The sequence below is a fragment of the Phaethon lepturus genome, unplaced genomic scaffold (genome assembly GCF_000687285.1).
Source record: "Phaethon lepturus isolate BGI_N335 unplaced genomic scaffold, ASM68728v1 scaffold9317, whole genome shotgun sequence".
NCBI classification, from domain to species: Eukaryota; Metazoa; Chordata; class Aves; order Phaethontiformes; family Phaethontidae; genus Phaethon; species Phaethon lepturus.
In genome coordinates, this window is record NW_010551088.1 from 25,549 (window position 1) to 38,428 (window position 12,880).

At 40.0% G+C, this 12,880-nt stretch overlaps 1 protein-coding gene across 1 annotated transcript in view; it reads right to left on the reverse strand.

The window, feature by feature from the left end:
• The window catches only part of SPPL2A (signal peptide peptidase like 2A), a gene marked incomplete at its 5' end in the record, with an annotated part of 23,241 nt that extends 13,941 nt beyond the window's left edge, over positions 1-9,300 (reverse strand). Inside the window, 5 exons of the mRNA XM_010290768.1 lie at positions 601-752; positions 2,905-3,038; positions 6,321-6,410; positions 7,241-7,423; positions 9,181-9,300. Of these exons, the coding sequence (XP_010289070.1) occupies positions 601-752; positions 2,905-3,038; positions 6,321-6,410; positions 7,241-7,423; positions 9,181-9,300 (679 nt within the window). The remainder of the gene's footprint in view (positions 1-600; positions 753-2,904; positions 3,039-6,320; positions 6,411-7,240; positions 7,424-9,180) is intronic.
• Positions 9,301-12,880: the final 3,580 nt, after the last annotated feature.

Consider the following 12,880-nt stretch of genomic DNA (forward strand, 5'->3'; position numbering starts at 1 on the left):
AACGAAAGTTACATTCTTCATACTAAAAAAGTGTATTTAAAACAGTGTACATTTTCTGGTCGCATGATTTGAGGGCAGAAAAAAAAAAAATTTAAAAATAACCAGCAGTTTGGAAACTACATTTTACTGGAATTGCATAATTCAAGAACTTAGCTTATTGCTAGTATGCCTGAGTTTATTCCATTATGGTAATGCCATTTCACCTGATACTTCAATTAGGGCACTGCAATCACAAACTCAACGTCCACGTAGCAAAACCTAACAAAAGTTTGCACTCTAAACACACTAAGTTATCATTGCCATCCTCCCAACAACGTCGACATACATCATGTACTTTTTTTACTAGTTGCTAGTCACTTCTCGTCCATATTACTTCATTCAGAATAAGCACTGTCAAGGCAGCCTTTGTAAGAGAGTAGAAGAAAGCTTCTCTCTTTTTTAAGTAGCAGCTACATCTTTTCAACTCTCAACTCATACATGGAGAGAACAATTTAAAAAAATTACATTAACTTTAGTTTAGAAATCTAGCTTTTCAGACTTAGACACCTAATAAGATCACGCAGAAAAATAAGTCTAATGAGATTATCCATTGTTTCTTACCTAACCATTTGTAGAAGAAATAAAGCAAGACCAGCATGACACAACAGATGACAACGAACAAGATAACTGTTACAGGGGTGAAAGTAACATTTTCTTCCTTCTTCCGTCTTGTTTCTCTCTCCCCAGGACTTGCTACTGCTTTCAAATTCTCACTGTTTTAAGAAAATGACAAACACATTTACCTCAAATGACAGATTATGAAAACATTTTACTACGACCAGAATTGTTGGTTATAAAGCATTTAGACTGACAGCATTTCAGTCTAACCCTTCATACCATTATTAGACTTAAAAATTACAGAACAATAGTATGCTTATTGAGTTTCTCTCCATTTTTAATGGACATATGCACTTCTAACCTCGCACAGATCACAAGGAAAAGATTAACTGCCCTCCTTTCCAATCGTGTGGTGATTGCTACCCTTAAGAAGTACCCCCAGTCAAAACCCTGATCCATGTGAGAAGTAATCTGTTATCAGAACTCTTAAACTCCTTTTCAGGATGCACACACTCAACTCTCTTAGCACATCTCCTCTGACTACAAAATTTCTTGGGCTAAGCGTAGTCAATCTGATAAATACATCTATGATAAATCAAAATCATGGGTATGACACAGTTTTAAAACATCAACTATAGACATTAAGTGTCTGCAAAAAATGTTCATGTTACCAGAATGAAGCTAGCTAAGTACTAGTTCTTTTCCCCTTACACCTCATAATTACAGAGTAAATAAAAGGGGGGGGAGTATAACTGGGGATTTTCACTGGGAGTAAGATTTCTGCGTATCTATTCTCAATATTTATACCTCACCATGCAAAATAAACAGACTTAAATTGTTGTGTTTGTTCTTCGAGCAGATAGCCCTACTATTCTTTAGCACAGACGCTAGTGCAACTTGCCCATCAGATAGCATGTTCCTGACGAATCCCAGGACCTACCTACAAAATGCTGAATTCAGCACTGAAACAGCTACTTTCAAAAGAGAAAAACCCGCAGGAGTAAGACACGGTTAGATGAATCACCTTCTCAGAGGACATGCTTTGAATAAGCAGCTTTTTTAAAAAAAAAAAACTCACCCTATGCTTATGAAAGTGCACTTTAACATGTTTAATATAATTACATCTAGGTATTTTTCAATATGGGAGACAGCATCACATTTTGTTATTTTAGCATTCAGTGCAGTCACACCCTATAGCACTGCAGGGTAAAAAAGCAGCATAATCACATCCAACCTTTAAAAAAAGAAACACACACACCTCCCTCCTCCTACATCTTTAATCTCTTTAAAATCACTAGATTTGCATAACTAGTGGGAAAGAGGAAGCTGTTGTTATCACATACAATCCACTCCCTGTTGTTCTGGGGAACAAAGCACGAGAACATCACAGAATGGGAAGCCCTAGGTAGTAATGCACACTGGCCCATTCAGCATACGCAGACATCCAAGAAACACCTCAGAATAATACCACGCTCTGAAAGGCTGGCTATATCCAGTTTAACTCCAGACTAAAAACAGCTCTGTGTGTGCATTGAGTGTGCTTCACTTCACTAAACAAAGCTGCACACCCCTCAAGCACAGTGCAGAAACCCCTACTACCCCTTGTTTCCCTGTATTTGCCAGATTCTTCACTTCCACTCCCTCTCCTTCCCTGCACAAGGACGGCTGCTGCCTCCTTGCCCCCACGTAGTGCTAGAGCTGCTATTGCCCCTGGCTCTGTTGCTCCACCAGACAACACACAAAGCTGAAGCAGTTGGACTTCAACTGCCTGGAGCCACCCAGACACAAGCAAACGGCATTCCCCAGTGCTCCTAGTGACCAGCGTAGGGTGCAGAGACATCCCAGAGGGGGCTGCACAGCCAGCTGGGATGAAGCAATTGTATAGATCCCTGCCGATGCAGATAGTACATATGACTATGTATGTAACTCTTGGATCGCTGAATTGTAAAGATGTCATTAAAATATTTACTTTCTGTCATGGATATTGGAGGATTATGATGCTAGTTATAGGGTATTTGGTAATTTGTCAAAATGTTAACTCATTCCTCCTCTCAAGAGCTGCACTATCCCTCAGGGACTTTTACAATCTGCTACTCAAGGTTCCTCAAAGACCTACAGTGATTTTTTCAAAGGTTGCAGTGCTCAAGTATTTCATGGCAAAGCGGCTAATTGCACCTAGATCTTCTAATTTTTTTTAACTACCAATGTAAAAGAACATAATTTCTCACTGAATTTCTTTCACATAGTCAGAGTTTTCACAACATTTTTAGTCCACATAATTTAAGCAGTTCCATTTAACAAACTTACAGTTCTGCTACTCCACTCCAGTAGCCTCCTAGTGACACTGTAAACACAGCAATTAGGAAGATGACAACCATACTGCAATCAAACTCTGGCAAAGGTGGTGAATACAGAGTCACATTAACTTCATTTCCAAGCATCTGAAAAATAGTATACAAGTTGGTTCATAAGGACAAAGAAATTATATTGCTTATTTTCCAACAACATGCACATCATGATTTCCTGCTCTTAACCTACACAATGCTGAAAGCAAGTTTTCAACTTCCTGCACAACACATCCCATATATTTGCCTTGGTCATTGTAAAGAAGCAATCTTTCCATGCTACCTTTCAGGACGGTCAAGTTTGAAAACAACCCTATTACTACTGCTGTGGAAACATACGGATACCACAAGGCAAAATGGTACTTTGCATTCTTTCAACAGTTCTGAGAAGTTATGCCTCTAGCCCAAATGCTTTTTACCCCTCAAATATACCAAGTACTATCAAAGACTTCTGCTCTGCAGGAAAGCATTTCTGAGTCCATCAACCTGAAATACAAACTCACAGGTCCACTGAGTTATCAGTAGAGGTCTACCTCTAGCTCCTGAAACCACAAAACTCAGAGACAGGACACAGTGAAAACTCAAGGTGGCAGAAAGCTGTTACAAAACAGCTTTACATAAACATGATTTGAGATGGATTCAAAAGAAAGGAAAGCAATTTCACACTACTTAAAAAATTTAAGACCAAAGTAAAAAAAAAAAAAAAATCTCAGCTGAAGGACACTGAAGATTATGGGAGGGAACGCAGAGACATAACTGATACTGAATTGTACAAAAACCTTGAAAGCAAAACCAAGATGCTTCCATTTGACTGAAAGGTGAGATTTAAGAAAAAGAGAAAGAATGATAATTTGACAGGAAATGGGAAGGTGGTAGGGAAGAAAGGTTTGCTGTTGTAGCCAAAGTAAGTCAAGGCCTCTAAAGCAATCCTGCAGTGACAACAGACTTCAGAAATGCATCAGAAAAACAGATTTGTTAACAGCCTGCATGTGGGGATAAAAGCAGGAGAGGAGATGAATGTGCCAGGCAGGTTTGGCTAAAGGAAGATCAAACTGGCAGTGGAGAGACTGAATTGGAAGCTGAGTAGTGTAGTGGAATACAGTGGCCGTATGTGAAGAAAGCTGATTCATTTCAGCATCTGAATTATCTAACCACAGATACTAACCTTACTGCTAAAGAGGTCAGAATCATTCCTTTGCCTGAAGTTATGGAAGTTCAGAAAAAGAAAGAAAATTAAATTCTAGTGAAACATTGCAGTTGCATGAAGTGGAACATAACATGAGATAAAAGCAAAAAACCCTATTCAAATTGCAGTATCCTGTACATAGAAAAAACAAACTAAAACACCAAACCAACAGACACAAAAAAAAGTACTAAAAAAAAACCCAAGAAACATGAATACTAAAAATGTTTAAACCTTTAAGTCTTACATGTCATAATCCATTTTTTCCGTCAAGTTTCATAAACCTTATAAATTATAATCTACATTATAACCTAGAGTGATTTTTTCCTTTTTTCCTATTGCTCTGCTCTTCACTAAAAACTTGCAGAGTCTCAGCTCCCGCCACAGGAGCACTAGAATCATATACATTGCATCAGATAACAACTCTGCAAGAGAGCTGTCTGCTTACTAGAAGGCTTGTAACACTCTACTATTGCTATCAAGACTCATAATATACCCGATTCACATGGTAAAAGCTAACAAAGATGAAGTCTTCTCAGAAAAAATAAAAAGAACGCTTATACAAACTAGCTACCCTCAGACTGGTGCTGTCTCTCTCTTCCAAATAAAAGAAGAGAGTTGGAAGCCTTGTAAAGAGTTAAAACAGAAATATAACTGTAGTAGGAAGAGTACAACGGCTACAAGCTTCTTAAGCAGCACATATCATTCGAAACAACAGCTGTCAGTGACATGACAGAAGGCTTTGGCAAAACTACATCACAACTAGGAAAGAATCACCTGTAGTGTAGCCTGTGTTCCTCACTACTTTTATGAAGGCAGTCTCATTACAAGACAAAACCAAATTCTTCAATTCAACAGCAGTATGAGACATCATTTGGCACACTAATCCACTAGCAAAGTTACTGTGGTGAATTACTATAGCTTTACAAAAGTGATTCTGTATGACACCTCCCCAAACAGCACTAGGCAATACAGTGGTGCAGAGAAGATTCAGAACAAATTAGGGATGTTAACCTTGCTCTAGTTCCCTTTCATGTTAGCAGCACATATGTTAAAACCACTCAACTAAGCAAACAACACTTCTCTTACTTGAAGGGAGAAATTCCAAGACAGAGGCCAACCTGAACCAAAACATGGTATTCATCAAGACTAAGGCAGACTGAGGACAGTCATCATAAACCTTCAGTCAGGTCAATGCTCGGCAAGAACCAATCTTTAATGGGAACAGACAGAAAACAACCAAAGTCCTATACGTCTAGGCACAGTTTCAATTTGCATACTCACCTAAGACAGTCTCCCATGGCAGCTCTGAAGATTAAGAGCAGAAATGGTGAAGTGAGCTTGCAAATTCAATCCAAGAAGCTACTACACAGGTTAGTGCTAGCCTCTGCTATTCACGGAAAAACATGTGCAATGCAACTCCTGCCTAGCAAAGCTATTTAACACTAAATAAAAACCAAAATAACAGAAAAAGCCACACTGAAGAAAAGATACTGTTTTCTTTAAAAATCTCTGTAATATTCTGTATCCTAATATTACATGTAAAGGAAAACAAACTCCAAATGCCCCCAAAACAAACTGCCCTACTTATAAAGTGTAGGAGATACCAGACTGCCACATTTTAATGACACGCACTTGACATGTCACCATAAACTCATCAGCAGAAACTCAAACTCCCTAACTTCTGTGTAACAGATGCTGTCATGCTATATAAAGAGAGCGAGCCCATCATCTGGGAAAGACCAAAAACCATCACACCATCCTCAAGACCCAACCTGACAGGGTACTGCTTGCCTGCAAGATTTTATGCCAGCAGATACAAGCTCAGCAGTTCTAGCTTCTGTGCTAAAGGAACAGCCTTCTGAAGCTCTAGCTCTTGACATGCGTCAGGCATCTGCAACTGCATACAAGTCTACTGGAAGACTGCTTATTTTTGTTTAGCAGGAAGATTTCTAAGACTACCCTCCCTCCAGTTAGGTATTGTGTTTCCCATTATTAGTGTTCTAATTAATCATTCTCTCAAATTAACCTGAATTAGTAAGACTAGCACTTCTACTGCTTCCGCAAAACTGAAAGCAATATCTATGCACGTTCAAATCAGGTAGACATCCAGATCTGACCTGGAATTATTTTATTTATTTGTTCAAAAAACTGTGTTTATACAAACCATAACATGCTGAGGTCCTATTACTTACCAGCTGCATATCTACTATGTCATTATATCTTATAAGAGCAACTGGAAGAGTCACATTTTCAAAATCAGTCTTGTTATCTGAAAGAGGAGACTAAAAGAGAAAGAGTCAGTGATAAGTAAGCTGAGCCTATTTGCAAAGCAGGTTAGATCCCTAAAAGCAGATTATCCTTTAAATTTTAACATATTCATAGGAAGGACCAAAAAAGCGCATTCATCACCTTTTGCTAAAGGTTAATGAAGACAGATCTACTTAAAACAGGTGATACTACCAATACATCTGGATTCATAAAGTTCTTGTGTTATTGTAGTATTACAAGGGATAATCAAAACTCTGATTTTATTCTCTGTGCTTTTAAAACAGGATTCACTTCTCATGATAATCACACAAATTCATACATTGCAAATACTTGTACATACATGTTGCAGCTGTGATAGAGAACAAAAAAGCAACAGAAGTATTTGTAAAGCTATCTCAAAACACCTTTTTTTATTTCCAATTTTGGATTGCATTTTCCTAGATTATTTTTGTCACACGTGTCCAAAACAAAATATCACCTAAGATTACAGGGAGTTCAGAGTACTCTAAAATTAGGGAATGATAAAGACAAGAATTTGCATTCAGAAACATGATTAAAGATACAAGGAACAGATTAAAAATACAATTCAGCTGTAGGTACTTTTAGATGATACAACACAGCATTGCACAGAGATAACTCGGTATGACCCTCTCAGTCCCAGGAACAGCAGTCGCGCTAGCACAGCACTCTGTCCGGAAGGTTAATGATTCATGCTGGAGTCCCACACATTGCCAGGGTCCTCTGGTTTTGGGGTTTCTCCCAGCTAACCCTGCACAGCACTGCATCAGACCAAATAGGTAAGATACTATTTCACTACAGAAGAAAACTACATGTTGTAACTTACCAGCCTAGGTTTACTGGCAATCAACAGCATTTTAGCACCCGAACTCTGTGCAATTCTTGCTTTCTCCAAAAAAGTGCAGTTCCCTCTCATGACTACAACAGCTTTGTCCTTCATTAAGCCAGAAGGAACTTCAGAAGAACTGCAGAGTACCGTTGAAGTCAGATTTTCTAGAGTCCTGAAAGTCTGCAGAGAGAAGAGGGAGAAAAGGAACGTGATGAAAGTAAGAAATTAGATACTGCAAACTAACCTAAAGACTACATTACTATGCTCCCTAACCTGAGGTTTGCCAGAAGGAGGTGTAACAGAAAGGAATCATTCACTCAGGAATATAAAATCAGAGCAGCCGTTTCTGCAGCCTGCAATACTGAGGGACACTTAGAGCAGCATATTGCTGAAATATCTGGCTGTTTCTAAATGCAATTTCACATCAGTTGTTGCCCTAATTTAAACAGAAGGAACTGGTTATCTATCACTGCTTGTAGTTCTGGGGAATCCAGTGTACACCCTCTGGTTATTTCCAGGCTTCACAAGCCAAAAGAGCACTGACAGATAAAATCATAGAACCATTTAGGTTGGAAAAGACCTTTAAGATCATCAAGTCCAACCATTAACTTAGCACTGCCAAGTCCAACACTAAACCATGTCCCTAAGCACCACGTCTACACGTCTTTTAAATACCTCCAGAGATGGTGACTTCACCACTTCCCTGGGCAGCCTGGTCCAATGCTTGACGACCCTCTTGGTGAAGAGTTTTTCCTAATATCCAATCTAAGTCTCCCCTGGCACAACTTGAGGTCACTTACTTTTGTCTTATCGCTTGTTATTTGGGAGAAGAGACCGACACCCACCTCACTACAACCTCCTTCCAGGTAGTTGTAAGAAGCAATAAGGTCTCCCCTCAGCCTCCTTTTCTCCAGGCTAAACAACCCCAGTTCCCTCAGCTGCTCCTCATGAGACTTGTTCTCCAGACCCCTCACCAGCTTCGTTGCCCTTCTTTGGGCACACCCCAGCACCTCAATGTCCTTCTGGTAGTGAGGGGCCCAAAACTGAACACAGTATTTGAGGTGCAGCCTCACCAGTGCCGAGTACAGGAGGATACAACATAACCAGAGTTCTAAAGTATAATACTTGTTCAAAAACAGTTGGTGAGCCTGATAACATTTTACTTATTATAAAAGAATTAAAAAAAACATTTCTATTCTTATTTTAAAGTTCAATTCCATATTGACAATTGTTTTTAACTTATTGTCAGTTTTCTTTAGTTAGTCAAGACATACCAGTGGCCAAAGTAGCACAGCAAAGATGTTTGTGGCAGACAAATGATTTTTAGTGTTTTACATTGAGTTAACCTGCTAATGAATGACAGGAGGGAAGAGAGAAAAGAGTGCCTTGATCACTTCCAAACACAAAGTATTTCCTGTTTATATGAAGAGTGCCTAAAGAAAATTTGTTTCTGCCTCACACCATAGTTTGGCTCCAAGAAACACACTCAGAAAATAGTTCAAGATGATACATTCCAGATAAACTCCTATTCCACCACATGTTATCAAGACAATTAAACAGAAGATCAAACTGATGAACCACTTATCTGCTTCATAAGTTTACATTTTTGTAAACAAATAAACAGAAGTTTTACTCCCAAATCTAAAGACATACTGATAACACCTAAGAAAAAAAATTAACAATATCAGAATATGTAAGCACATTTAAAACCGGTTCTAAGTACAGAGACAGTATCACTTTCGTAAACTTTAGAAGCTGACTTTTTAAAGTATAGCCATGTTCACTATAGAGATTTGGGGAGGGATGGGACATGACCCAAAAAGGTAAATATTCAATGTAGCACCTATTTAACTCAAAATTTTGAAGACCAGTTATAGCTGACCCAAAAACATATTGCATTCTAGTTTTCTTAGGCAGTATGATTATAAACTACTTACAGCATTGTCCAGGCTCTTTGGAAGGGATATCCAATTAGAATTGTAAATTATGCAGTAATCCTTTGTTACTGGAGGCACACCACTTCCAGAAGCGTGCAGGATCCCCTCATCTGCAGTTACCTGCAATAAACCAGGGTGTTCTGAATTAAACAAAGTTCAGAATGTCAGTACATAGACATTCTTCTAAAAAGCTGTTCATAACAAAAAGAGCTGTTAGGAGAAAAGGAATTTATTCAATTAATTATTTTATGTAATGATTGATTCCATGAGACATGGGTAACTTGAGAGAAGGATGGAAAGTAAGAATCTAGTCACTGCATAAAGCTGCTTATCCTCATTTCAAATACAAAATATTTGTTACATGTACAGTTCACCTCACCAAGTCAAAGACCATCAAGAAACCCAGGCAAATTATTTCAGATTCTGCATCCTATACTTTCCAAAAAGTGTAAAATTTTACATAGAAAGCAATTAAAACAGTACATGGACAAGTGGATTAAAGTCTTTCCCTCCTGGCAGACTCTCGAATTTCCCCTACTAACAAAGGTATTATATGGCAACTTCTAGAGTATTTTTATCAAATAGCTGTAAACACACAAAGATCAACTACCGTACTTTAAGAAGATTTGTGTAGTTAAGTAAATACTGGTGTCTCTTAAGATGACTCTGAGAGTCCCTCATGTTACATGATTTCTGTTATTTACTAATACATATGAACTTTAAAACTTACGAGAATTTTAGGGATACATACTTCTCCCCAAGCATTAATATACTAATAACAGTCAGGTATCTACGTGGATAAATAAACAGACTAAGGATTAGATGTAGCTACAGCTGCAAAGTAGTGAAAACAAGTAAGCATAGTTTGTATCTCAAAGAAGTGTTACCTTAAGAAAATTGGGAGATGATCTCATCTCAACTGTTTTTCTTGAGAAACTGAAGTACCAATCAATTAAAAAAAATTATGTAAATAATTTTTTGTTGTAAATTCCCTGTTGTAAATTCCAAGTTTGTCTGAAAGAACACTGAGATATTAAGCTAGAAGTAGGCATGGGTAAGGGGGGAAAGCCCAAATAGTTGTCAGATATACAATGATAATCATTAACAGGGCTATGGAGGGATTTCTCCTCAGGCTAGCGCATCAGTATTCTGCAGCAAGCGAGAACTAGAGAGAAAGAAAAACATGTGACGATATTGTTTCAGAGGTTTACATCTGCCTGGCTTGAATAGCAAAAAACCTTCTTCAGAGGAATCCATTATATTGGCCATAGCACATGAACATCTGCTGGGAGAACTGTGTCAAAGTGCCTGAGCACATTAACTGTTTAACATGTAACAGTTCTTCAGCTGTCAGCTAAAATAAGTTGTTCCATGATCAGCACAAAAATTATCAAGCTTCCCTCTTAAGTGCACTCACCTAAAAGCATAAGCTAATGGCAAATTAAAAGCAATAAAGACTTTCAACAGGTGAAAACCCCAGATGGTTCCATCCATTAAAAGCTCTTTCTGCTTCACAAAGTAGAATAATACGTGTTTTCTGGGTTCCTGGAAATGAAGTATTAATGCTAGACAAGCGCAAGTCTAGAAGGAGCTCCTAGAAGGAGCAATGACTTGTTTGTGTGATAGGCATGTTTTGTTTGGCAAGCTTCCCTTCTCTGGGGATGAATCGGGAAGCGCAGCTCTTGCTCACGAGAGGGGGAGGGAGGACCAGAGCATGACGTCTACCCTCACATATTCATTGCCGAGCTCTAAAGACAGCATTTGGAAGCTAAAAATGAAGAGAAATGCTACATCCTACGCCTCACTTGGACCATCCCCACTGAAATCCTGCTGCACCCAGCTGAACTTTTATTATTTCTCATTTTTGGTATCCTTCTTTCACAACAGACAAGGGCTACTAGTTTGGGTATGTAGCCTTGCAGTCAGCTGTGCTGCTGAACAGCGTAAAACAAATCTTACTCTCAGCATTTGTGCAAAGTAAAAACTTCTTACTGAGCACATTTTCAATCTTTTTACTTAAGTAGAAGACTAAGAGTGTGTCCACAAAACTGCTCCTGAACAGATTAACTTGCTTCCATAGGCTGACTTTCTCCAGCATAAAAATGCTCCCATGGGGAGTAGAAGCGTGACAGCTGTCCTTACCTAAAGGGGCATCACCATCTCCTTCCACTTCAGGTTCAGACACCTCCCAATAGCCCCTCACCTTCAAACAAATTTCTTCCTATTTTTGACAGGTGGTTCCCTCATCATATTTCCTTCCTTTACCACCTTTAATCTTTTATTGTATAATTCCTTGTCATTGATAGAGAAGACGACATCTCATACTGTCTCTTAATCCTTATTTTTCCTAACACATCTCTGTTGCTGCAGGGATATAAGCTTGGGCTGTTGAGCTTTGGAGCGCACTGGTAAACCCCCCCCATGTAGAATACTGGAAGTTTATATGAACCAGTGCACGCAGAGATCAAACCAAGCCTGTATTTACAATATCCATCACAGCGTCTAGAGAAAACATATAAGAAACTCAAAGGTACAGAACAGAGATAAGGTATTGTGTACGTAGCAAGCAACAACATAAGCCTCACAGAAATGTGAAAAGGTAGGAAAAAACTAGGCATGAACTGAACAAGCATCATTTTGTAGCTCTGCCAGTAGCCCTGTGACACACACAAACTGTGCCTCCTTCCCTCCCTCCAGACATTATGACCCACGGGAACTGGTGCCTGTGCTCGGAGAGCAGCAGTGGTCCTTCCTCAAACACATACTACTTCGAGCATTACCTCCCCACGCTGTTAGTCTCAGGACACTGTTCTTGAGGCCAGATAACCCGGTCTAATGCTCACCACTGCTACAGCTGCATGCGTAGAGCAAATAAGGAGGCAGGACATGGGGCCTGAAGTCTTACAGGAGGGCAGGAGAAGACCCTTCCCTTGCCAGCAGCAGAAAACCACTGGAGTAAGGAGCAAAAAAAAGAAAACCCCACACAACTAATGACATCTATGCGGGCCTCTCAAACAGCAAGGGAGCACTTTGTAGAGAGACACAAGCTACTTGACCCAAAGGCATCCTCAAGGCGCTAACAAACTGCACTGTGCACCTATGTTGAGCATATCCAGTGGTGACTTCCTACACAAGAAAATACTCTGCATCCTGCTTTACCAAAGCAAGGTAAAAATTATGTTAAAAGCAAGCAAACAAATGAAACCCAACAACAAAACAACTGAGTGGAGCAGCATTTACTGCAGATACACCTTCATACTGCTTAAGCAGGTTACGGACGATTCTGGCTCCCCCGGTTCACCACTCCGTTAGGCAGAAAGCAAGCTACCAGTTCCCACGGCAACACGCAGTGCGTGCGGGAGAGGCTGCCAAGATACCCCCACAGGCACCAAAACGGCACTTTAGGTGAACAAGCCAAAAGCCAGGACACCCCAGGGGCCCGCCCCCCCAGCACGCTAATTTAAGTATCTCTAGAAACAGCACCAGCATTTACCCACGCAGGCACGCGGCAATTTGTTATCCCACCCGCCCAACGCCTGACCGGAGCCGGCCAGCGCCCCCCGGACACAGGCGAGCAGGCAGGGGCTCGGAGACGGTGGGGGACTTTGCCCGAGGCAGGCCCGAGAAGCCCGAAAGCGCCTCGGGACACAGTCCGGAGCCCACACTGCCCCCGAAGCGTTTGCAGGCGGGGGCACACGCC